At 48.4% G+C, this 24462-nt stretch overlaps 1 protein-coding gene across 2 annotated transcripts; it reads left to right on the top strand.

The window, feature by feature from the left end:
* Nucleotides 1-403: 403 nt before the first annotated feature.
* Chrna5 (cholinergic receptor nicotinic alpha 5 subunit) lies at nt 404-18737 on the top strand. 2 transcript variants are annotated; one of them, XM_042697714.1, is made up of 6 exons: nt 404-509; nt 10285-10436; nt 13077-13121; nt 14395-14504; nt 16352-17183; nt 18247-18737. In XM_042697714.1, exons 1-6 carry the CDS (start codon nt 404-406, stop codon nt 18403-18405), a joined length of 1404 nt encoding a protein of 467 aa, XP_042553648.1. In that variant the 3' UTR covers nt 18406-18737. The 2 variants fall into 2 exon arrangements, with proteins under 2 accessions (XP_042553648.1, XP_042553649.1); XM_042697715.1 differs by having other exon boundaries at nt 16352-16529.
* The last annotated feature ends 5725 nt before the right edge of the window (nt 18738-24462 follow it).

A 24462-nucleotide genomic window follows, 5' to 3' on the forward strand; every position in this document is an offset into this window, starting at 1 on the left:
AGAGACATGATAACGGGCGGGGCCAAAGTAGATTGGGCAGGGCCTGAGCGCTGGGCGGGCCCTGTGTAGAAAAGGCGTGGCCATGAGCAGAAAGGGTTGGGTCAGAGGAGAGCATGAAGACCGGGCAGGGTGTGGAGGCGTGGCCAGAGTGGTGGGGCGGGGCCAGGTGGGTCTAGCGGTAAGCAGGATTGGGTCAGAGGCATGGCCAGAAGCAAACTGGGCGGGGCCTGTGTGGAGTGGGCGTGTCCGAGCGGCTCAATCTCCTCCCCCTGGTCCCGCCTGCCCAGAGCCCGGAGGCGAGGCTGAGGCGCGGTCCGCTCCCGGCCGCTCGGAGCTGAGGCGCGGCCGGCGGGCTCCGTCGCGTGCGGTCTCCCGGTGTCGGCGTTCCCGCGCGGGCCGGGCGATGGCGGCGCGGGGGTCCGGGCGCCGCGCGCTCCGCCTGCTCCTCCTGGTTCCGCTGGTCGCCGGACTCCGGGGCGCGGCGGGCGCGGGGGGCGGCGCGCCGGGAGGTGAGCCGGGGCGGCGGCGGGGCTCGGGGAGGCCTGGGACGGAGCGCGCGGGACGGAGCGCGCGGGAGACCCCAGGGGCGGGAGGCGGGGGCTCGAGCGTGGTCCTCTCACGGCTTTGTGTGGACTTCCCTTGAACTTTCCAGGGGACAATGCGGGTGCGCTCAGCCGGGCCCCCACTTCGTTGATCATCCTGGGGTGCTCTCAGCCGGGCCCCCACTTCGTTGATCGTTTCTGGGGTGCTCTCAGCCGGGCCCCACTTCGTTGATCGTTTCTGGGGTGCGCTCAGCCGGGCCCCCACTTCGTCGATCGTTCCTGGGGCGCTCTCAGCCGGGCCCCCACTTCGTTGATCATCCTGGGGTGCTCTCAGCCGGGCCCCCACTTCGTCGATCGTTCCTGGGGCGCTCTCAGCCGGGCCCCCACTTCGTTGATCATCCTGGGGTGCGCTCAGCCGGGCCCCACTTCGTCGATCGTTCCTGGGGTGTAGACACTCCCTGCGTTCAATACGAGAGGTTGTGACTTGCGCTTCCACCCCTAGGGCCTCCCCGCCCCCTACTTTCTCATCTCCTCCCGGCAGCATCTGAGAAACCTTCGCCATCCTGGACGATGGGGAAGGAGCATCCCACTTTCCTGGCTTGCCCGGGCTCCCTGTGGACACCCTCGCATCCCCGGGCCCCTCCTGGGCACCAAGGCATTTCCAGTCTGCTGCTGTTCCAGATAGACTGCCTTCACTGGGATAGAAACAACAGAAGGAAACCTTCAGAACAAGCTTTCAAGGGCTCTTAGAACCAGATCTTCCCCCAGTTCAGAGAGAGAGAGAGAGAGACAGACAGACAGACAGAGATAGGGAAGGAGGGAGGGAGGGAGGGAGGGAGGGGGAGAGGGAGAGGAGAAGGGGGGAAGAGGGGGGAGGGAGGGAGAGAGAAGAAAAGGAGGATCATTTAGAGACCTGCCATTGTGGTGTGCTTGCTTGAGGGACAGGGGGTGAGATTCCATAAACCATATGAAAAGAATTGGCTCTACTGCATTTCAGGGTCTGCGTGAAGTTAGGTTTTTGTTGTTGTTTGCGGTATGTTTACTTTTTATTTAGTGCAGGTTGTGGGTCTGGAACTCAGGGTCTTAATGCCAGTTGGTGTCTCTTGGGTTTCTTGCTCAAGGCTGGCGCTTTATCACTTGAGCCACAATTCCACGTCTGGCTTTTTGGTAGTTAATTGGAGATTAAGAGTCTCATGGACTTTTCTATCCAGGTTGCCTTCAAACTGCAGTCCTCAGGTCTGAGCCTCCTGTGTAGCTAGGATTACAGGCATGAGCCACTGGCTTTTGAGTGAATTTCTTAAATCTTGGGATGCTTTTCTTGGGTTCGTGTTCTTTAAACTGATTCCTGATTTTAGGAAGTAGTAATTGTTATTGCAGGATGCTTTGTTTAATGTAGGCTGAAGAGAAAGAAAGTGGAGGATGATTTAACCAAGACATATTCTTGTCAAAAAGGTGATTTTTTTTTGGGGGGGTGAAGGGGTATAGTATTTGCCTTGAATTCAAGACCACTCACATTTGCTTGGCTTTTCAGCTCAAGGCTGGCACTGTAGTACTTGAGCTACAGCTCAATATTCACCTTTTTTTACTGATTAATTGTCAATGGTAGTCTCATGGACTTTCTTACCTGTGCTGGCTTTGAGCCTCAATCTTTTTTTTTTTTTTTGTCATGGGGCTTGAAGTCTGGGCCTGGGCACTGTCCCTCAGCTCTTCAGCTCAAGGCTAGCACTTACCACTTGAGCCACAGCACCACTTCTGGTTTTCTGAGTGGTTTATTGGAGATAAGAGTCTCACAGCCTTTCCTTCCCTGGCTGGCTTTGAACCGTGAGCCTCAGATCTCAGCCTCCTGAGTGGCTAAGATTACAGGCATGAGCCACCAGTGTCCGGCTGAGACTACTTCTTTTATAAGAAGCATTTATTATACTTATATCTTTTTTTTTTTTTTTGGGTCTAGTTGTGGGGCCTGAACTCTGGGCCTGGCCGCTGTCCCTCAGCTCTTCAGCTCAAGGCTAGCGCTCTATCATTTGAGCCACAGCACCACTCCTGGCTTTTTTCTTTGTGCTTATGTGGTGCTGAGGAATCGAACCCAGGGCCTCATGCATGCAAGGCAAGCGCTCTACCACTGAGCCACCTTCCCAGCCATATCTTTTTTTTTTTTTTTTTTTTTTAATTGTGGGGCTTGAACTTAGGGCCTGGGTGCTGTCCTTGAGCTCTCTTGCTCAAGGCTAGTGTTCTTCCACTTTGAGCCACAGCTCCACTTCCAGCTTTTTTTGAGAATTTTATTTTAGATAAGAGGCTTAAGGGGACTTTTCTGCCTGGGCTGGCATTGAACCTCAATCCTCAGATCTCAGCCTCCTGAGTAGCCAGGGTGACAGGCATGACAGGGTGCCCAGTTTCTTTCTTTTTTCTTTCAGGTCTCAGCCTCCTGAGTAGCTAGGATGACAGGTGTGAGCCACCGGCGCCCGGCTTCCAGTCCTACTTTTTGCTGGTTATTTTGGAGATGGAGGTCCTCTCAATCTATTTCCTTAGTAACTAGGATCAAGACACAAGCCACTGGCACCTGGCTAGAACTATTGTTCTTACACTGTTTAATTTTTTTTTTTTTTTGGGGTCCGGTAGTGGGGCCTGAACTCTGGGCCTGGGCGCTGTCCCTCAGCTCTTCAGCTCAAGGCTAGCGCTCTACCACTTGAGCCACAGCGCCACTTCCGGCTTTTTTCTTTTTGCTTATGTGGTGCTGAGGAATCGACCCCAGGGCCTCGAACATGCAAGGCAAGCACTCTACCACTGAGCCACCTTCCCAGCCCCCACACTGTTTAATTTTTGTTTTTTATTTTTTTCATACTGGTCCTGGGGCTTGAACACAGGGCCTGGGTGCTCTCTGTAAGCATTTTCACTTAAGGCTGGTGCTCTATGACTTGAGCAACACCTCCACTTCTGGATTTTGGCTGGTTAATGTGACATAAGAATCTCTCAGATTTGCCGGGCGCTGGTGGCTCACGCCTGTAATCCTAGCTACTCAGGAGGCTGAGATCTGAGGATCGCGGTTCAAAGCCAGCCCGGGCAGGAGAGACCGTGAGACTCCTATCTCCAATAAACCGCCAGAAAACCGGAAGTGGCGCTGTAGCTCAAGTGGTAGAGCGGTCGCCTTGAGCTGAAGAGCTGAGGGACAGCGCCCAGGCCCAGAGTTCAAGCCCCACGACCGACAAAAAAAAAAAAAAAGAATCTCTCAGATTTATCTGCCTAAGCTGTCTTTGAACCATGATCCTCAGATTTGAACAGCTAGGATTACAGGTATGAGCCACTGGTGCCCAGCCTTCCCGTGTGCTTTAATAAGTGATTGTATTGAAGAATGATATTAAATAAGTGAGCTCATTGCCCAGTTGTTCCTAAATGTTAATTTGCTTTTACGTACACCTTTGAATGTGGATGGCTGGCAGTACTCCGTGGTATTAGGAGACCGCTACAAACTTGCTGTGTTTTTTTCGGGCAGGTGAATTGATCTGGCTGATTCCTTATTTCTCCCATCAACACAGAAGGGTGCCTGGACACTGGTGGCTCATGCCTGTAATCCCAGCTATTTGGGAGATCTGAGGAATGAGGTTTGAAGCCAACCTGGGCAGGAAAGTCCATGAGACTCTTACCTTCAATTAACCAGCAAAAAAACTGGAAGTGGATGGGCTGGGAATAAGGCTTAGTGGTAGAGTTTGCCTAGCATGCATGAAGCCCTGGGCTCAATTCCACAGTACCACATACACAGAAAAAGCCACGAGTGTCGCTGTGGCTCCAGTGATAGAGCACTAACCTTGAGCTTAGGACAGTTCCCAGCCCTGAGTTCAAGTCCGAGGACTGGCCAAAACAAAACAAGACTGGAAGTGGAGCTGTGGCTCAAGTGGTCAGGCACCAGCCTTGAGCAAAAAAGCCATGCGAGAACACAAGACCCTGAGTTCAAGCCCCAGTAGACACACACACACACACACACACACACACACACACACACACACACACACACACACACAGGCCATAGATGATTACATATCCTTTCAATCGTTACATTTTGTTTACATTTTATTTTTTCATATTCATCTTAGATTCTTTGTTTTTGTTTTTGTAAGATAAGATTTCACTATGTAGCAAAGGTTGGCCTTGAACTCACATTCAATTGAAATTCTGCTGCAGCTTCCCTAGTGCTGGATTGTGTGTGTGTGTGTGTGTGTGTGTGTGTGTGTGTGTGTGTGTGTGTATAAATTAGTTAATTAGTTGTCATACTGAGGCTTGAACTCAGGGTCTTGTATTCTCGCATGGCTTTTTTGCTCAAGGATGGCGTTCTATTATTTGGTACAGCTCCACTTCTTGCTTTTTTGCTGGTTAATTGGAGCTAAGAGTCTCATGGACTTTCCTGCAGGCTTTAAGCCTTGATCCTCAGATTTTAGCCTCCTAACTAGTTAGGATTACAGGCGTGAGCTAATTCCCAGGCAAAAAGAATTTTTGGCTTGTCGGCCAAAATTTATATCTATTTTGCTGATAGAAGGTCATGGAGCTGGGGAAAGAGGCCCAGAAGGCAATTTGGCCTGTACTAAAATAGAATTTACTAGTACATTAAGATAATATAAGTCTTTTAAACTGACCTACCGGTGACTGATTTATGGAAATCAAATATTCATTAGTTGGTTATATTTCTTAGCTGGGTGACATTTGACATTTTATTTTTAGTATATAGAGTGGCTGAGTTCTTTAGTGAAAGAAAAAATAAAATGCTTCATTGAAAACGGGAGATGAGAGACATTTTTTGAACTTGTTTTCTTCCAGAAGCTAGTAGAAATACATACAACGAGGCTCTTGGCTTTGCTTTGGTCAGCTTTTTGTTGTTGTTGTTGTTGGTCATGGGGCTTGAACTCAAGGCCTGTGCATTGTCCCTGAGCTCTTTTGCTCAAGTCTAAAAAGTTCTACCACTTTGAGCCACAGCACAACTTCTGGTTTTCTGGTGGTTCATTGGAAATAAGAGTCTTACGGACTTTCCTTGCCTGGACTGGCTTTGAACCGCAATCCTCAGATCTCAACCTCCTGAGTAGTTAGGATGACAGGCGTGAGCCACTGGCGCCCATTGGCCAGCTTTTTATATGTCCTTACACTTTTCCACACAATTTATTTTGAAACTAAAGATGCTTTGATTTCCTAGCAAATGCTAAATATGCTCTATGAGCTAGACTGTGAGTCTGATTTGTGAAACATGTGTCTGAGTTTCTTAACTCTGAGGTGTCCAATTATCAGAAGAGGGGGACTTTTGTGGGTGTGGGGCAAAGGAGGTACAGGGCTTTGAACTCAGTCTTATGCTGAGCACTGGCCTGGACACTGTCCCTGAGCTTCTTTTGCTCAAGGCTGGCACTCAACCACTTGAACCACAGCGCCACGTCTGACTTTTTCTGTGTATGTGGTAGTGAGGAATTGAACCCAGGGCTTCATGCATGCTAGGCAAACACTCTACCACTGAATTTCACCACCATGCCACATGAAAGGAAGCCCAAACAAATGTGTACTACTGTCTAATAAGCCCACCCCTTCCTCCCTTTCTCTCTTCCTTCATTCTACCCTTCCTTTCCTACCTCTGGTAACTGACGCTCAAACTCTGGGCTTTGAGCTGTCCCTTAGCTTTTTGGCTTGAGATTGGAGCTCTACCACTTTAGCCACATCTCCACTTCTGGCTTTTTGTGTGATTAATTGGAGGTAAGAATCTCACAGACTTTCCTGCCCGGGCTGGCTTGGAACTGTGATCCTTAGAGCTCAGCCTCCCGAGTAGCTAGGATTATCAGCATGAGCCACCAGTGCCCAGCTTTGTTTGTTTATAATTGGTCGGTTCTAAAGCAGAAAGTGGCTTAACAAGGACATTTATTTGCACCTTTGTGGGCCATTGGGTGTTTTATTTCCTGGCATGGTAAATGTTCTGGTTTGTAAGCATATTTATTGCTTGGGGGAGAGATCTGTGATCCCAAATTAAGACAGTGAACTCTACATTTCCTGGATTTGATGATGCTTAAACTTTTCTTTTTCTCTCCCTTCTTGGGAACTATTGACCAGACATAAATTTAGCACCACCTTAGGTCACCTTTTTATTTGAGAGTCAGAACAAGATGTTAAATTAAGTTTAGTAAGACAGTTCGGTTACAGTGTAACTTTATCTTATCATTCTGTGGTAAAAATCAATATCAACTAAAATGAAAATCCTGAAGTGGGGGGAAACAATCCTGCATTCCAGCTGTCATAGCTCAGTGATGATCAGTGAGCAGATGTAGGTGTCAGGTTGAAGATGCTGGCTGCGGGTCACATTCATTTCCTCTTATTAGGGAAGAGCTCACTGCTTTATCTTGCTATTGCTTAAAATAGCCTTCCTAGCATGGTATCAAAGAGGATTTTTTTTTATTTAAACAAAAAGAACAAAAGTCACTTTCTGTTAAGTTAAAAAGATACAAGGAGACTAGAAGAGGAAAATTATTTATACCAGGAATGCTTAGATTCTGGTATAGTATCTGTTGGTTTTCCAACCTTAATTCGATGGATCTTCTTCTTTTTTCTTTTTTCTTTTGTTGGTCATGGGCCTTGAGCTCTGGGCCTGGCTGCTCTTCCTGAGCTTTTCTGCTCAAGGCTAGCATTCTACCACTTGAGCCACAGTTTCACTTCTGGTTTCCTGGTGGTTAATTAGAGGTAAGAGTCTTATGGACTTTGCTGCCCAGGCTGGCTTGGAACTGCGATCCTCAGATCTCAGCCTCCTGAGTAGCTAGGATGACAGACATAAGCCTCCTGCCTCTTTCCCATCTCCTGTCACCCCATTCTCCCAAATCACATCAGTATGTTCCCATCTGGTCCCTGCTGACTGCCCTTGGTAATGTCCTGTGCTTCAGACACGTATAGCCATAAAGTCATAGTACTTTATAAATCCCTGTACTACATAAAAATCCCTTTAAACTATTTTTCAGTGCTTGGAATTGAACGTAGGACCTTGGGATCCTAGGCAAGTGCTCAGTTTCTCCCTCTATTTTTTTTTTTTTTTTTGCCAGTCCTGGGGATTGAACTCAGGGCCTGGGCACTGTCCCTGAGCTTCATTTGCTCAAGGTTAGCATTCTACCATTGGAGCCACAGCACCACTTCTGGCTTTTTCTGTGTATGTGGTGCTGTGGAATCAAACCCAGGGCTTCATGCATGCTAGGCAAGCTCTCTACTACTGAGCCACACTCAGCCCCTAAGCTTTTTTTGTGTGTGTGCTGCTCCTGGGCTTGAATTCAGGGCTTGGGTGCTGTCCCTGAGCACAAGGCAAGCACTCTATCACCTGAGCCACAGCACCACTTACGGTTTTCTGGTGGTTTATTGGAAATAAGAGTCTCATGGACTTTCCTTCCTGGGCTGGCTTTAACCACGATTCTCAGATCTCAGCCTCCTAAATAGCTAGTATTATTATAGGCATGAGCCACCAGTGCCCAGCCTGCCTTTAAATTTTTATTTGATGCTATTTATTTAGCCAGTATGGGGGCTTGAACTCAGGGCCTGGGTACTGTCCCTAAGCGTTTTTTGCTCAAGGTGAGTGCTCTACCACTTGAACTACAGCCCCACTTCTGTTTTTTTTTGAGTAGTTGATTGGAGATAAGAGTATCATAGTTTCCTGCTCTGGCTGGCTTTGAACCGCAGTCCTCAGATCTCAGCCTCCTGAGTAGCTAGGATTACAGATGTGAGCTACCATGCCTGGTTAATTCATTTTATTTTATTTTGTCAGTTGTGGGGCATGAACTCTGGGCCTGGGCGCTGTCCCTCAGCTCTTCAGCTCCAGGTGAGCGCTCTACCACTTGAACCATAACACCACTTCCAGTTTTCTTGTGGTTAATTGAAGAGTCTCATGGACATTCTTGCTCAGGCTGGCTTTGAATCTCGACTCTTAGATCTCAGCCTTCTGAGTAGCTAGGATCACAGGCATGAGCCACCGGCCCCCACCTGGCTGAACAGTTCATCTTAAAAGCTGCATTAAGAGCATCATTATTCCACAATACTGTGAAATTCCGGAAATTATGTAATCACTTAATCACAATCAAAAAAAAAAAAAACCTTGGGGAAGGTAGGGAGGGAGGGGATGGTAGGGGGAAAACAATGGAGGGGGTAACAATGTTCAAGAGGAAGTGTACTCATTACCTCACTCATGTAACTGTAACCCTCTGTATAGTATCTTTACAATAAAAAAAATTAATTTGAAAAAAAAATTAAACAGTAGGGGCTGGGAAGGTGGTTCAGTGGTAGAGCGCTTGCCTGAGGCCCTGGGTTCGATTCCTCAGCACCACATAAGCAAAAAGAAAAAAGCCGGAAGTGGCGCTGTGGCTCAAGTGGTAGAGTGCTAGCCTCGAGCTGAAAAAAAAAAAGAAAAGCTGCATTAATAATAGTCTAAATTTAATTGGACATTGAAATAATTTATTACCAGCTTACTAATACTACAGGCCCTGAGTTTGACTGGAAAAAAAAAAAGGAACTTATTTTTGTACGTTGATCTTGTAGCCTGAAACCTTGTTACATACACTGATTAGTTCTTACAGCTTTTTTTCATAGATTATGGTTTTTTGACATAGATGGTCATATTGTCTGTGAACAAAAAAAAAGACAAGCAAAAAATAGTCTACATTTTATTTTATTTTATTTATTTATTTATTTTTGGGTCTGGTCATGGGGCCTGAACACTGGGTCTGGGCGCTGTCCCTCAGCTCTTCAGCTCAAGGCTAGCGCTCTACCACTTGAGCCACAGCGCCACTTCCAGCTTTTTTCTTTTTGCTTATGTGGCGCTGAGGAATGGAACCCAGGGCCTCAGGCATGCAAGGCAAGCGCTCTACCACTGAGCCACCTTCCCACCCCCATAGTCTACATTTTAATTAGTTCACTAATAAAATAGAAATTTTTAAGTCTCAGTATTTGTATTTTTTTTTTTTCTTTTCTTTTTTGGCCCAAGACTGGGACTGGAACTGATGCTTTCCCTCATTGGCTAGCACTCCACCAACTGAACCACGCCTCCAACCTCTTTTCATTTTTAATTGTAATTTCATCACTAAGTGGTTTTCAAAGGGGCTTCAATTCAGCATATCAGCTTAGGAGCACTATACGTCTTGATCAATGTCACCCTTCCATCCTTCTCCCCCATTTCTCCCAACTCTACCTGTCCTGTTCATTTTCCTAGGCTCCTTTTCACACAGGCGCATTGAGTATGGTGACTGTGTTCTCCCCAACTTCCTCACCGCCTCCCCCGACCACATTCCCTCCTGATATATCATGGTCCAGCTTCCTGGTATTCATTTCGTTAAGACTCTTAAGTTTGTTGTTCAAAAGAGTTACACCAGGGCTGGGAAGGTGGCTTAGTGGTAGAGTGCTTGCCTAGCATGCTTGAAGCCCTGGGTTCGATTCCTCGGTACCACATACACAGAAAAAGCTGGAAGCGGTGCTGTGGTGCAAATGGTAACGCACTAGCCTTGAGCAAAAGAAGCTCAGGGACAGTACCCAGGCCCTGAGTTCAAGCCCCAGGACTGGCAAAAAAAAAAAGTTATCCCATTGGAATTCTCCCATGTCTACCATGTTTTAGTTAATATGTGGCTATATATGCATCTGAGCCTGTATAGGTTAACATCTATAGTTATAAATTACATTTAACTTCCACATAGGAGAGAAAACACATATGTCTCTCAGGGCCTGAGAAAGCCAGCCTATTAACTTGTAAATATTTGATCTATAGGATTAGCGGCGCCTTCCATGGTGGCGAAACACGAAGACCGTTTGTTTAAGGATTTATTTCAAGACTACGAAAGATGGGTTCGTCCTGTGGAGCAGCTGAATGACAAAATAAAAATCAAGTTTGGCCTAGGCATCTCTCAGTTAGTGGATGTGGTAAGTGTGTCTGTGGCCGGGTTGTGGTTCACAGCAGTGTAGAGGTGTCCCTTGCCAGCCAGGAACTGTGCTAGGCTCCAGCTGGTACCACTTTCCCCAAGCAGCTCACCAGGGAAGAATTACCCTACCCCAGTGAGCTGCGGTTATACACTGTGGTATATTCTAGAAATTGTTTGATCTTATTCAGTAACGCAAGAGGTTTATCTTCAGTGAGTTTAAAGACATTGAGACGTATGTTGAAGTCTCTCCTGTTGTCTCGGTGTTGGGGTTGAATGCAGCAAGGCCTGGGCACTGTCCCTGAGCTTTGCTCCTCCTCAAGGCTAGCACTCTACCAATCTGAGCCACAGTGCCAGTTCCGGCTTTCTGGTGGTTTATTGGAGATAAGAGTCTCATGGACTTTCCTTCCTGGGCTGGCTTTGAATGGCGATCCTCAGATCTCAGCCTCCTGAGGAGCAGCAGGATTACAAGCATGAGCCACTGGTGCCTGGTGAGGTTTCTCCTTTTATTGGTTAAAAATATGATCAAAAGCATCAGTGGCTCATGCCTGTAATCCTAGCTACTCAGGAGGTTGAGATCTGAGGACCACAGTTCAAAGCCAGCCTGGGCCAGGAAAGTCCCTGAGACTCTTTATCTCCAATGAACCACCAGAAAACCAGAAGTGGTGTGGTGGCTCAAGTGGTAGAGCGCTCGCCTTGAGCTGAAGAGCTGAGGGACAGTGCCCAGGCCCAGAGTTCAAGCCCCACGACTGACCAAAAAAAAAAAAAAAAAGATCAAAAGGTTTTAGAAAATCTGGAGATAGAATAAATAAATATTTTCTCAGGATATACCTAAAGCATTTCAGAGATTTTTTTTTTTTCCATGTGTAGCTCATGAAGAAAAACAAGCTCTTGGGCTGGGAAGGTGGCTCAGTGGTAGAGCGCTTGCCTTGCATGCCTGAGGCCCTGGGTTCCATTCCTCAGCACCACATAAACAGAAAATAAAAAGCTGGAAGTGGCGCTGTGGCTCAAGTGGTAGAGCGCTAGCGTTAAGCTGAAGAGCTGAGGGACAGTGCCCAGGCCCAGAGTTCAGGCCCACAACCAGACCCAAAAAAACAACAACAAACAAAAAACAAGCTCTGGGACTTAGCCCACAGCCCTTGGGTTCCCATAAAGTGTTTCTCAAAGCTATACCTCCACTTCTGGCTTTTTGATGGTTTACTGGCGATAAGCATCTCTCAGATTGGCCTGCGTGGCTGGCTTTGTATCTGGAGCTTCAGATCCCAGCCTCCTGAGTAGCTAGGATAGCTGTGGACATGAACCACTGGCACCAGGATTGTCAAGAAGGCATTTCTGCGGGGTGCCTATGGCTCACACCTGTCATCCCAGCTACTCAGGAGGCTGAGATCTGAGGGTTGCGGTTCCAAGCCAGCTTGGGCAGGAAAGTCGGTGAGACTAATTTCCAGTAAACTACTCAGAAAAAGCCAGAAGTGGTGCTGTGGCTCAAGTGGTAGAATGCTAGCCTTGAGCACAGAGAGGCTCAGGCACAAAGCTCAGACCCTGAATTCAAGCCGCAGGACTGGCAAACAACAAGAAGATTTTTTTTTTTTCGGTCCAGTCATGGGGCCTGAACTCTGGGCCTGGGCGCTGTCCCTCAGCTCTTCAGCTCAAGGCTAGTGCTCTACCACTTGAGCTACAGCACCACTTCTGGCTTTTTTCTTTTTTTGCTTATGGGGTGCTGAGGAATCGAACCCAGGGCCTCATGCATGCAAGGCAAGCGCTCTACCACTGAGCCACCTTCCCAGCCCCTATTTTTTTTTTTTAAACCCAGGGCTTTATGCATGCTAGGCAAGCACTCTAGCACTAAGCACTAAGCCATATTCTCAGCCCTGCACAACATCTTTTTTTTTTTAATGTTTTTTTTTATTGTAAAAACAACAAGATTTTATAAACTGGTTTCTTCCTTTTCTGATGTTAATGTTTATTTCCATGCTGGATTTCTGGAATAGTCAACTATTTTCATATACTCACGTTTGTTTCTCAGTGCTGAGACTCGATCTCAGGACTTGTACTGAGGCAGGTAGGCCAGGCAGGTACTCTATTAGTGAACTACCTCACCAGCCTATATATACACACACACACACACACACACACACATATATAGCATTCAAAGCTGGGTGCCGGTAGCTCACCTGTAATCCCAGCTACTCCAGAGGCTGAGATCTGAGAATCGCAGTTGAAATGCCATTCCAGGAAGGAAAGTCCATGCAACTCTTATCTCTAATGAACCACCAAAAACCAGAAGTGGAGCTGTGGCTCAAGTGGTAGAGTGCTAGCCTTGCACACAAAAGTTCAGGGTCAGTTCAAACCCCAGGACCAGAGCAACTTCCCCTACACACACACACACACACACACACACACACACACCAATGGAATACACTCATAGGTGTGTATGGGAGACTCGGCCTGTTGGTGGAACTGGGTTGATGGTTAGCATTAGAAGCCTGTACCAGAGGACTGTTCTGGTGAGCTGGCATAGAGGGCAGAGGGCAGAGGCAAGGCCATGGCCACATGCCACTTACTTACATAGAGGTGTCAATATTTGTACTGACAGAATTATTGCTCCTGGGACTGAAATATAATCAACCTTATTCTTATTTTGTAGGATGAGAAAAATCAGTTACTGACCACAAATGTCTGGTTGAAACAGGTATGTACAACATTCAAATGGATTCCCAGGGGCTGGGAAGGTGGCTCAGTGGTAGAGCGCTTGCCTTGCATGCCTGAGGCCCTGGGTTCGATTCCTCAGCACCACATAAGCAAAAAGACGGAAGTGGCGCTGTGGCTCAAGTGGTAGAGTGCTAGCCTGGAGCTGAAGAGCTGAGGGACAGCGCCCAGGCTCAGGGTTCAAGCCCCACGACCGGACCCCCCCCCAAAAAAAAATGGATCCCCAGCTGACTTATTAAGGCCCCTCAGCACAAAGGCCCAGGAGAGGTCGGTGTGGATGGACAGAATGTAGGGAGATGAGCGTAGCTGGAGTGCTTGTATTCATACAGTTAATGTTGTATTTAAAATGTGTGTGTGGCCAAGCACTGGTGGCTCACACCTGTAATCCTAACTACTCAGGAGGCTGAGATCTGAGGATCATGGTTTGAAGCCAACCTAGGCAGGAAAGTCAGTGAGACTCTTTATCTCCAATGAACCACCAGAAAATTGGAAGTGGAGTTGTGGCTCAAAGTGGTAGAGCCTTGAGCAAAAAGAGCTCAGGGACAGGGCCCAGGCCCTGAGTTCAAGGCCAACTGACTCCTACCTGCTCCCCGCACCCACCCCCCAATCCCCCTGCCAAGAAAAAAGCCTGCCCTCAAAGAACTTCATTCTAGTTTGAGAAAAATGAACAGTTAGGTGGCATTATAACTTAGAAGCTGGTAAGCTTGGAGAATACTGGTCAGAAAACATACTGATGGCCAGGCCAAGTTTGGAAAGGGGGCGTGTAAGTGCAAAGGCCCTGGGGCTGGAGTGTGTCTAGTGTGTTTTAAGAAGTTATAAGCAGGCCAACGTGATCAAAGGTGAACGAGCTAGGAGGAGAGCTATGCAGATGGGGTATAATAAACAATGGAACTCAGTAGAGTGGAGGTTCATAGGCCGCCCTGGCTCATGGATGAGCAAGAATGTAATTAGTAATTATTACTTCATTAAATTATTAGCACATCAAGGGTCCAAATGAATGGGATTCCCCGTGACATTCCATACATGTGTGCATTGCCCTTGGGTGCTGGGATTACAGGTGTGTCACCATGCCCCGTTTCAGTTAATATTTTCTGAGAGCTTCCTCTTTTCTCTCCATTATCTCTAGTGGAGGTAGGCTTTCTGTAGTTGCCTCGGGAGTTGATTTCATGTCTAAAATCTCTGAGTTTGACACAAAGTTTTTTATTCTTTGATTTTTATTTTTTATTGGAATTGGGGTTTATTTCTTCATTTCAAAGGAATGGGTAGATGCGAAGTTGAGGTGGAATCCTGCTGACTACGGTGGAATAAAAGTCATCCGCGTCCCTTCTGACTCCCTCTGGATCCCCGACATCGTTTTGTTTGATAAGTAAGTTATATTCTCAATACAATTTTGAGTTTCCAGAAGAAAACTTGCATTCCTATGAGGTACTGCTTTTTTTTTTTTTTTTTGGTCAGTCATGGGGCCTGAACTCTGGGCCTGGGCACTGTCCCTCAGCTCTTCAGCTCAACGCTAGCGCTCTGCCACTTGAGCCACAGCATCACTTCTGGCTTTTTTCTTTTTGCTTATGTGGTGCTGAGGAATCGAACCCAGGACCTCAGGCATGTAAGGCAAGCACTCTGCCACTGAACCACCTTCCCAGGCCCTATAATCTTATAAATATGTTAGAAACAATCGCATGAAAGATCTTTTTTTTTTTTTGGTCAGTCATGGGGCTTGAGCTCTAGGCCTGGGCGCTGTCCCTGAGCAATTCAGCTCAAGGCTCATGCTCTACCACTTGAGCCATAGTACCACTTCTAGTTTTCTGGTGGTTGAACTACAATCTTTAGCTTCTTGAGTAGCTAGGATTACAGGCATGAGCCACTGGTGCCCAGCTCTGGTGTATTTAAATATATATATATATATATAATTTTATTAAGGTGTTGTCAGGTAATGCATACATCTCTTCTTTGGACAATGTTACCCCTTCCTTCACTGTCCCCTCAGTTTTCCCCACCCTTCCCTACCCTCAAGTTCATTTTCCACATAGTACAGACTGAATAGGATGATTGCATTTGTTCACCCTCCCTCCCTTTCTGCATCCCTCCTTGCCCCCACAAAAAGACAAAAGCAAAACCCAAAACAAATACTTACCAAGTTATTTATTTATTTTTTTTGGTCGGTCGTGGGGCTTGAACTCTGGGCCTGGGCGCTGTCCCTCAGCTCTTCAGCTCAAGGCTAGCGCTCTACCACTTGAGCTACAGCACCACTTCCGGTTTTCTGGTGGTTTATTGGAGATAGGAGTCTCACGGTCTCTCCTGCCCGGGCTGGCTTTGAACCGCGATTCTCAGATCTCAGCCTCCTGAGTAGCTAGGATTACAGGCGTGAGCCACCAGCGCCCGGCCCCAAGTTATTTTTTTTAATCATAAAAATGTTCTATGACTTGTGGAATTACCCAAAGATTTGAGAAGTGCAGAAAGTTCTAAGGAAGGAGAGATGACTGGTGGGAATTAGAGGCAGCCTCTCCTGTCAGCCCCCATAGGCAGTGAACTGGTACCAAGGAGCAGGGCGGTGCCCATAGGAGCCTCTGTGATTGGGCCTCACGGGGTCACATGCCTGGCCCATGTGTCCATTCACCAATGAGGGCAGGGCTTCCCTTTAAGGCAGTATGAAGTACCTGATTATCCTTTTCCTCCAGATTTTTTTTTGGGGGAGGATTTGATTTTTAGTTGAGGTCATACTTTTTTTTTCTTTGTCAATTGTGGAGCTTGAAATCAGGGCCTGGCCCCTGAGCTTTTAAACTCAAGGCTAGCGCTCTACCACTTGAGCCACAGCTCCATTTCTGGTTCATGAGAAATAAGAATCTCCCAGATTTGTCTCCTGGGGCTGGCCTCGAATGGCAATCCTCACACCTCAGCCTCTTGAGTGGCTAGGATGACAGATACTAGTCACCAGCATGTGGCTAGGCGTACTTTTAGGTAAAATGCATGGGGTTGTTCACTGTTAGTGCATGTGTGTGTGTGTGTGTTACGAGGCTGCTCACTGGTGTGTGTGTGTGCGTTGATGAGGTTTCTCACCGTTGTGTGTGTGTATGTGTGTGTTATGAGGCTGCTCACCGTTGTGTGTGTTGATAAGGCTGCTCACCGTTGTGTGTGTGTGTGTTGATAGGCTGCTCACCGTTGTGTGTGTGTGTGTTAATGAGGTTTCTCACCGTTGTGTGTGTGTGTGTGTGTTAGTGCGGACGGCCGCTTCGAAGGGGCCAGCACGAAGACGGTGGTGCGGCACGACGGCCGCGTCACCTGGACGCAGCCGGCCAACTACAAGAGCTCCTGCACCATCGACGTCACCTTCTTCCCCTTCGACCGGCAAAACTGCTCCATGAAGTTCGGCTCGTGGACCTACGACGGCTCGCAGGTGGACCTGGTCCTGGAGGACCCGGACGTGGACAGGACGGACTTCTTCGACAACGGCGAGTGGGAGATCGTGAGCGCCACGGGGCGCGCGGGGACGCGCAGGGACGGCTGCTGCGCCTACCCGAGCGTCACCTTCGCGCTGGTCATCCGGCGGCTGCCGCTCTTCTACACGCTCTTCCTCATCGCGCCCTGCATCGGCCTCTCCTTCCTCACCGTCGTCGTCTTCTACCTGCCCTCGCACGGCGGCGAGAAGATCAGCCTGTGCACGTCGGTGCTCGTGTCGCTCACCGTCTTCCTGCTGGTCATCGAGGAGATCATCCCCTCCTCCTCCAAGGTCATCCCCCTGATCGGCGAGTACCTGGTCTTCACCATGATCTTCGTCACCCTCTCCATCATGGTCACCGTCTTCGCCATCAACATCCACCACCGCTCGGCCTCCACGCACACCGCCATGGCGCCCTGGGTGCGCAGGGTGTTCCTGCACCGGCTCCCCCGCGTGCTGTGCATGCGCAGCCACGCCGACCGCTTCCGCGCCCGGCCCGACGCCCGCCACGCCGGCCGCCGCCGCGGGGCCCCCGGAAACGCCCTGGAAGCCGCCCTGGACGCCATCCGGTTCATCACCAGACAAGTCGTCAAGGAGAACGCTGTCCGCGAGGTCGGTGGCTGCGGGCACATCCGCTTCCGGTGGGGGAGGAGAAGCTTCCGGTGGGGGAGGAGGAGCTTCCGGTGGGGGAGGAAGAGCTTCTGGTGGAGAGGCGGAGCTTCCAGCCGGGGAGGAGGAGCTTCTGGTGGGGAGGCGGAGCTTCCAGCAGAGGCGGAGCTTCTGGTGGGGGAGGCGGAGCTTCTAGTGGGGGAGGAGGAGCTTCTGGTGGGGGAGGCGGAGCTTCCAGCGGGGGAGGAGGAGCTTCTGGCGGGGAGGCGGAGCTTCCAGCAGAGGAGGAGCTTCTGGTGGGGGAGGCGGAGCTTCTAGTGGGGGAGGAGGAGCTTCTGGTGGGGGAGGAGGAGCTTCCGGCGGGGGAGGAGGAGCTTCTGGTGGGGGAGGCGGAGCTTCCAGAGGGGGAGAGGAACTTCTGGTGGGGGAGGCGGAGCTTCTGGTGGAGAGGCGGAGCTTCCAGCGGGGGAGGAGGAGCTTCTGGTGGAGAGGCGGAGCTTCCGGTGGGGAGGAGGAGCTTCTGGCGGGGGAGGTGGAGCTTCCGGTGGGGAGGAGGAGCTTCTGGTGGGGAGGCGGAGCTTCTGGTGGGGGAGGAGGAGCTTCTGGCGGGGGAGAGGAAGCGGGCCTTAGGGTGAGGCCGGTGTTAGGCCCCGGTGGTGGCTCACGCCTGTCCTCACAGCTACTCAGGAGGCTGAGATCTGAGGATTTCGGTTCGAAGCCAGCCCGGGTAGGGAAGTCCGTGAGACTCCAATTCGTCCCCGAAAAATCAGGAAGTGAAGCTGTGGCTCAAGTGGTAGAGCGCTAGCCTTGAGCCAAAGGAGCCCAGGGACGGCGCCCAGGCCCAGAGTTCAAGCCCAGGACTGGCACAAAAGAACAACAGTATGAAAGTTACACCCTGACAGGAGAATACGAAATTCTAAGGGGTCTTTAAAGCTTGAGCCAACATAGTTCTCTGCCCCTGAACCCTGAGCACAGATTCACGTTCTAACTCGGTGCGATGCCATTTGGAACATGGGCGCAATTTGTATTTATGCATTTAACGTGCTTTTATTTACTTTTGCCACAGGTAGTAGAAGACTGGAAATTCATAGCCCAAGTTCTGGATCGGATGTTTCTGTGGACCTTCCTTCTCGTTTCAGTCCTTGGAACTCTTGGCCTTTTTGTTCCTGTTATTTACAAATGGGCCAAAATAATAGTTCCTGTGCACATTGGAAATACAAAATAAGTAAAAATTTCCCCCAGGGGGCTTATGAATTCCCTCAGCAAGCACACGTCTCTCATGCCAACCTGTACAATTTTAAAATGTGAATGTCTCCTGTTGATGATGTAAGTTACCAGAAACTATCAGATATGAATGTTGGTTTATCTTAGTAGATTGTCCCCTAGAAAAAACATACCCGCTTGCCTGACTGGATTCCTAATTTGAAATAACAGCAAAACCAACTAGTGAAAAATCTAATAATGTTTGCATCTGAGAAAATAACATTAATTTGTAATCATTACATTCATCTTTTGAAGGCTAGAAAATCCAGTTATATTGGAAGACTCATTGATTGATTGATTCATTCATTCATTACTGGTACTGGGGCTCAAACTCATGGCCTGGATGATATCCCTGAGTTTTTTTGATCAAGGCTAGTGCTGTACCACTTGGGCCACAGCTCCACTTCTAGGGGTTAATTGCAGACAAGAGTACCGTAAACTTTCCTTTTCAGGCTGGTTCTAAACCTCAATCCTCATCTCAGCTTCCTGAGTAGCTGGGATTACAGGCGTGAGCCATCATCAGTGCCCAGCAGAAAGACTGATTTGAAAACTTTTTCAGGATTTAGTAAAAGTTTGTTATTTTTGTTAGCAAGACCGGATCTTGCTAACTTGCCCAGGCTGACTCCAAATGCTGGGCTCAAATGCTCCTTCTGTCTCAGCCTCCTGAATAGCTGGGACTACAGTCATGCCCAACCTCACACATACCAGCTATCTTACACATGTTTAGATTCTTCTTTCCTGGATTCACCAGGCGAAGCTAAATGTGTATCCTTGGCTTAAATGTGATGCTGCTGTTTTATAATCAACTTTTTTTTTTTTTTTTCAGTCATGGGTCTTGAACTCTGGGCCTGGGCGCTGTCCCTGAGCCCTTCAGCTCAAGGCTAGCTCTCTTACACTTGAGCTGCAGCACCATGTCTATAACCAACATTTTTAATAAATGAAAAATGGGGGTTAGAAATGCCATGAAATAGATCTTAACTCTCCTAATACTAGGACTTGAACTTAGTGCCTCACGCTCTTGCTTAACTGTTTGACTCAAGGCTGGCGCTCTACCACTTGAGTCACACCCCTACTTCTGGATTTTACTGGCTAATTGGAGATAAGAATCTCCCAGACTTTTCTGCCTGGACTGGCTTTGAACTGTGATTCTCGGATCTAGCCTCCTGAGTAGCTGGGATTACAGGGTGAGCTACTGGCTTCAGCTTCACTTTTGTATTAACTGCTTTTATTGCTTATCTACCATTGTAAATCATATGCCATGCTAGCATGTCCTTAACATTATTTTCAGTTTTACTGTCCCTCTGTGATTAAGAGAGTTGTTCATATAAATCCCTTTATCCTTTTAGAGTAGTCCTCTGTCATTAATCCCTTTATTTTTGGTACCAGTCCTTGACTTTGAACTGAGGGCCTGGGTACTGTGCCTGAGCTTCTTTTACTCAAGGCTAGCCTTCTACCACTTGAGCCACAGCTCAATTTCTGGCTTTTTGCTGGCTAATTAGAGATAAGAGTTTCACAGACTTTCCTGCCCAGGCTGGCTTTGAACTATGACCATCAGATCTCAGCCTTCTGAATAGCTAGGATGACAGGCCTGAGCCAGCAGTGCCCAGCTATGAATCCCATTTTTAAAACAAGTCTTTAGATCATCTGACGGGAAAACCATCTTCTGAGGGTAAAGATGATAAGATGATAACAAGTTAGTATAAGCACATTTTTACATATCTATAATATTGTGATTGTTTCAACCTAGTGATAAAAATAATAGCCTCTTAGAGTTATAGCGGCCTGTAGATGTAATCTGGTTTCTGCCCATTACTTCTGGGTGTAATAGTTATCAGTCAGAACAGGATACTGTAGTAAAGGCAAAACAGTTAAATTCCCTCCTTAAATGTACCAGATTCACCTGTGGCCGGTAGCAAGACACTGACAGAAAGCTTGAATTTACGACTTATTTATTTATTTACTTATTTATTTATTTATTGTTGTGGGGCTTGAACTCAGAGCCTGGGTGCTGTCCCTGAACTTTTTTGCTCATGGCTAGCGCTCTACCACTTTGAGCACAGCACCACTTCCAGTTTTTAGGTGGTTCATTGGAGATAAGAGTTTCACAGCTTTTCCTGCCCAGGCTTTGAACTGCAATCCTCAGATCTCAGCCTCCTGAGTAACTAGGATGACAGGTATGAGGCCCTAGCATCCAGATTGATTTGTTTCCAGTACCCAACCCATCTTAAGTTTAAGCCAGCAGTTTTGTTTTGTTTTGTTGGTCATAGGGCTTGGACTGTGGGCCTGAGTGCTGTTCCTCAGCAATTCAGCTCAAGGCTAGCGCTCTACCACTTGAGCCACAGGGCCAATTCTGGTGGTTTATTGGAGATAAGAGTTTCATGGACTTTCCTGCCTGGGCTGGCTTTGAACTACGATCCTCAGATCTCAGCCTCCTGAGTAGCTAGCATTACAGGCATGAGCCACAGGTGCCTGGCGCCAGCAGTGTTTATAAGGCCGAGGGGACTCTGTCTAATGTGCATTGTGCTGGATCATGGGCAACTGTTTATTTTGGGTCCGGTTGTGGGCCTGAACTCTGAGCCTTGGGGCTGCCCCTTAGCTCTTTAGCTCAAGACCAGCGCTCTACCACTTGAGCCACAGCACCACTTCCAGCTTTTTTTTTTTTTTTTTGCTTATGGGTGCTGAGGAATCGAACCCAGGGCCTCAAGCATGCAAGGCAAGCACTTTACCACTGAGCCACCTTCCCAGCCCATGGGCAAGTGTTTAATACACATGAAATGACTGGAACTCCATCTAGTTTGAATATGGCTAAGCATCCTCCAGGAACAGGTGTGATGTGTTGAAGTTCTTCCAGGAGGTGATGGCATGTTTAGAAGAGGGGCCTAGTAGAAAGAAATTGGGTCCTCAAGGAAGCGCAGCCCCTTAGGTAAACCACAGGCTCCCCACTATGATTGACTGCCTTGCCACACGCCCAAAAGTCATGAGCCACGCGGCCACAGACCACGATCTATGGGACTGAGAGCTACACTGACTTTTCTTTGTAAGTTGATTGCCTTGGGTAGTTGTCATGGTAACAGAAGGCTAATACAGAGACTGGTACCAAGAAGTGGGGGGACCTTTGCTGGTCCAGAGCCTTTGAAACCAAGAAAATATGGAGATGTTTGAAGAAGCCGGTTAGCAAAAACCTCCCATGTTCACAGAGCTTAATGGCTGGGACTGGGAGCAGAGTGTGCATGGGAATGAGTACAGTACAGATTTCAGGTGGGAATAATGACTCACAGGAAGGCACTCGTGTTACATCACGGTGAAAACTGCGAGTTGCTTTTGTCTGGGCCCTGAGACTTTGTGGGAGGTTGACTGAAAGATGACTAGAGTTCATCTCCCAGAGACAGCCAAGCAATTCCAGCCATGACGGGGCGTTGCTGGCTGCTTTGGATTTTCAGTTGAGAATTTGCAGCAAAAAGCCCAGCAGAGAAGTGTTTTAAAAAAAATGCAATGTGGACAAAAAAGGAGTGCATTGAAAATTGCTACCAAGCCAAGGTAGGGGCCATTTGCCATTGACACCAGTATAGGACTTTGCACTGGCACAACAGGAAAGATGAGTTTGGAACTGCAGAAACCCCTGCCCATAGTAAGTGGAAGGTATAAAGTCATTTCCAGAACTTTCCTTAGAAAAGAGACCTGCCCCCTCCCCCATGCCTTCCAGGGAATTCCTCCCTCCGAATATTTTCCTGTGTTCAGCCATCAAGATGTGCTCAGCGGCTTCTTCAGCTCACGAGGACCGCCTGGCAGCTCATGCTGGGGGCAGACCCCTGATCTCCCCGCCGCCCCCCCCATCTCCCCGCCGCCCCCCCCCCATGCCCTCCGAACTCCCATACCGATGTTGCAGGCATTTGTAGTATGCAAGCGTTAAGGAGTCATGGAGGCGTGCTCTGAGATTTCAAGGGAAAGTCCAGAAGGCCAAGGCTACAAAGTGGCCAAGTTAAGTCCCTGCCAGCACCCAAGGGGGGGCGGGGCAGGCACAGAGCTGTGTGGACTTGCACATGGTGGGGAGAATGGAGAGGGGGCATTGCCATGCGCCTGTGCAGAGCCAGCTCCAGCGTAAGGGGGTGGTGCAGGCTGTGGCCAGCCAGGGTGGCAGCTCCATCCTCCTTCCACTCTCCCGATGTCAGAAGTGGGGACAGAAATTCATGTTTGTGCTATGGGTCAGTCGCCCTTTTGACTGATTTTGTCGATCATGGGGCTTGAACTCTGGGCCTGGGCGCTGTCCCTCAGCTCTTCAGCTCAAGGTGAGCGCTCTACACTTGAGCCACAGTGCCACTTATGGTTTTCTGATGATTTATTGGAGACAAGAGTCTCATGGACCTTCCTTCCTGGGCTGGCTTTGAATCGCGATCCTCAGATCTCAGCCTCCTGAGTAACTGGGATGACAGGCGTGAATCACCAGTGCCTGGCTCTTTTTATTTATTTTTTTGATGCTGGTCCTGGGGCTTGAACTCAGGGTCTGGGCACTGTCCTTGAGCTTTTTAGTTCAAAACCAGTGCTCTACCGCTTGAACCACAGCTCCACTACTGGAGGTGTTTTGTTTTTTTTTTGGGGGGGTGGTAGTTAACTAGAGATAAGAGTGTCATAGACTTTCCTGCCCAGGCTGGCTTTGAGCTGTGATGCTCAGATCTCAGCCTCCTGAGTAGCTAGGATGACAGGCGTGAACCGCCAGCGCCTGCATTGGCTTTGAGTTTTGAAGGAGACTTTGAAATGTGGACTTTCAAGTCATTCTGGAAAAGATGTGGGAGAGGAGGGACTCTGGGGGAAAAGGACTAAATGGGTTTGGCACTGAGATGCAGCGGGGTGAGGGAGGGGCGGGGTGCTATCACTTGGGTCGGATTCCTGTGAGGCCAGTGTTAAAGGTTTGGTTGGCAGTGCTTTAGGAAACACAGTGGCACCTTTAATGCCACCTAGAAGGTCAGGCAGTTGAGTCTGCCCTTTCCGAAAGGCCTAGAATGTCAGCACTGTCTTCCTCCTTTGCCTCCTGGCTGCCACATTCCCTGCTGCAGTGACTCGAAAGTGCCAGGCCAAGTGGAGCCTCTGAAATCACTAGCCCACATGAACCTTTCTTCTTCTTAAGCTCATTGTCTCAGGTATTTTGTCATCACAAGGAAGAGCTGGCTAATGGAGTGTGGATAGCGAAAAACTGTTAGCTTAATTTGTATTCAAACCAGATGCTGATGTCCCTGTGAATTAAGATTGGGGGGGTTGTATGTCAATACATTTTCTGAAACTCTGCCTTTTGGTTTGTTGCGTCACAGCGGGCTGGGCAAAGGTCAGTTTTAATCTTGCTTAGGAAAATCATGGCTGGTAGAATGAATATTTGGGGCAGGGCAGGGGGTCCTTATGAATTACCACCAACTGTCAGTTCTTCAGAGTGTAAAGTACAAAACTCTGTGTGTGCATGTGTGCACACACACGTGCATGTGTGTGCGGGCGTGTGTCTGTCCTGGGCTAGAACTCAGAATCTCATGCTCTTATTTGGCCCTTGTTGCTCAAGGCTGGCACTCTACCACTTGAACTACACCTCTACTTCCAGCTTTTTGCTGGCTAATTGGAAATAAGAGTCTTGGTTTGGGGGCTAGGAAGGTGGCTTAGTAGAGTGCTTGTCTAACACGCATGAAGCCCTGGGTTCGATTCCTCAGTACCACATACACAGAAAAAGCTGGAAGTGGTGCTGTGGCTCAAGTGGTAGAGTGCTAGCCTTGAGCAAAAGCAGCTCAGGGACAGTGCCCAGGCCCTGAGTTCAAGCCCCAGGACTGGCAAAAAAAAAAAAAGTCTTGGTTTTGTCTGCCTGGACTGGCTTCAAACCACAATCCTCTGATCTCAGCCTCCTGAGTCTCTAGGATTAGAAATAAGCCACCAGTGCCTGGTTGTATCATGCTTTTCTTCCCCTCTCCCCAAACGTGAGTTGAAATATTCATTTCTGTGTAATAAATACTCTTGACCTTTTTCATGCATCTTTTTTTTTTTTTGC

This window comes from Dipodomys spectabilis, unplaced genomic scaffold (genome assembly GCF_019054845.1).
Source record: "Dipodomys spectabilis isolate Male_0828 unplaced genomic scaffold, ASM1905484v1 ptg000228l, whole genome shotgun sequence".
Taxonomy (NCBI): Eukaryota; Metazoa; Chordata; class Mammalia; order Rodentia; family Heteromyidae; genus Dipodomys; species Dipodomys spectabilis.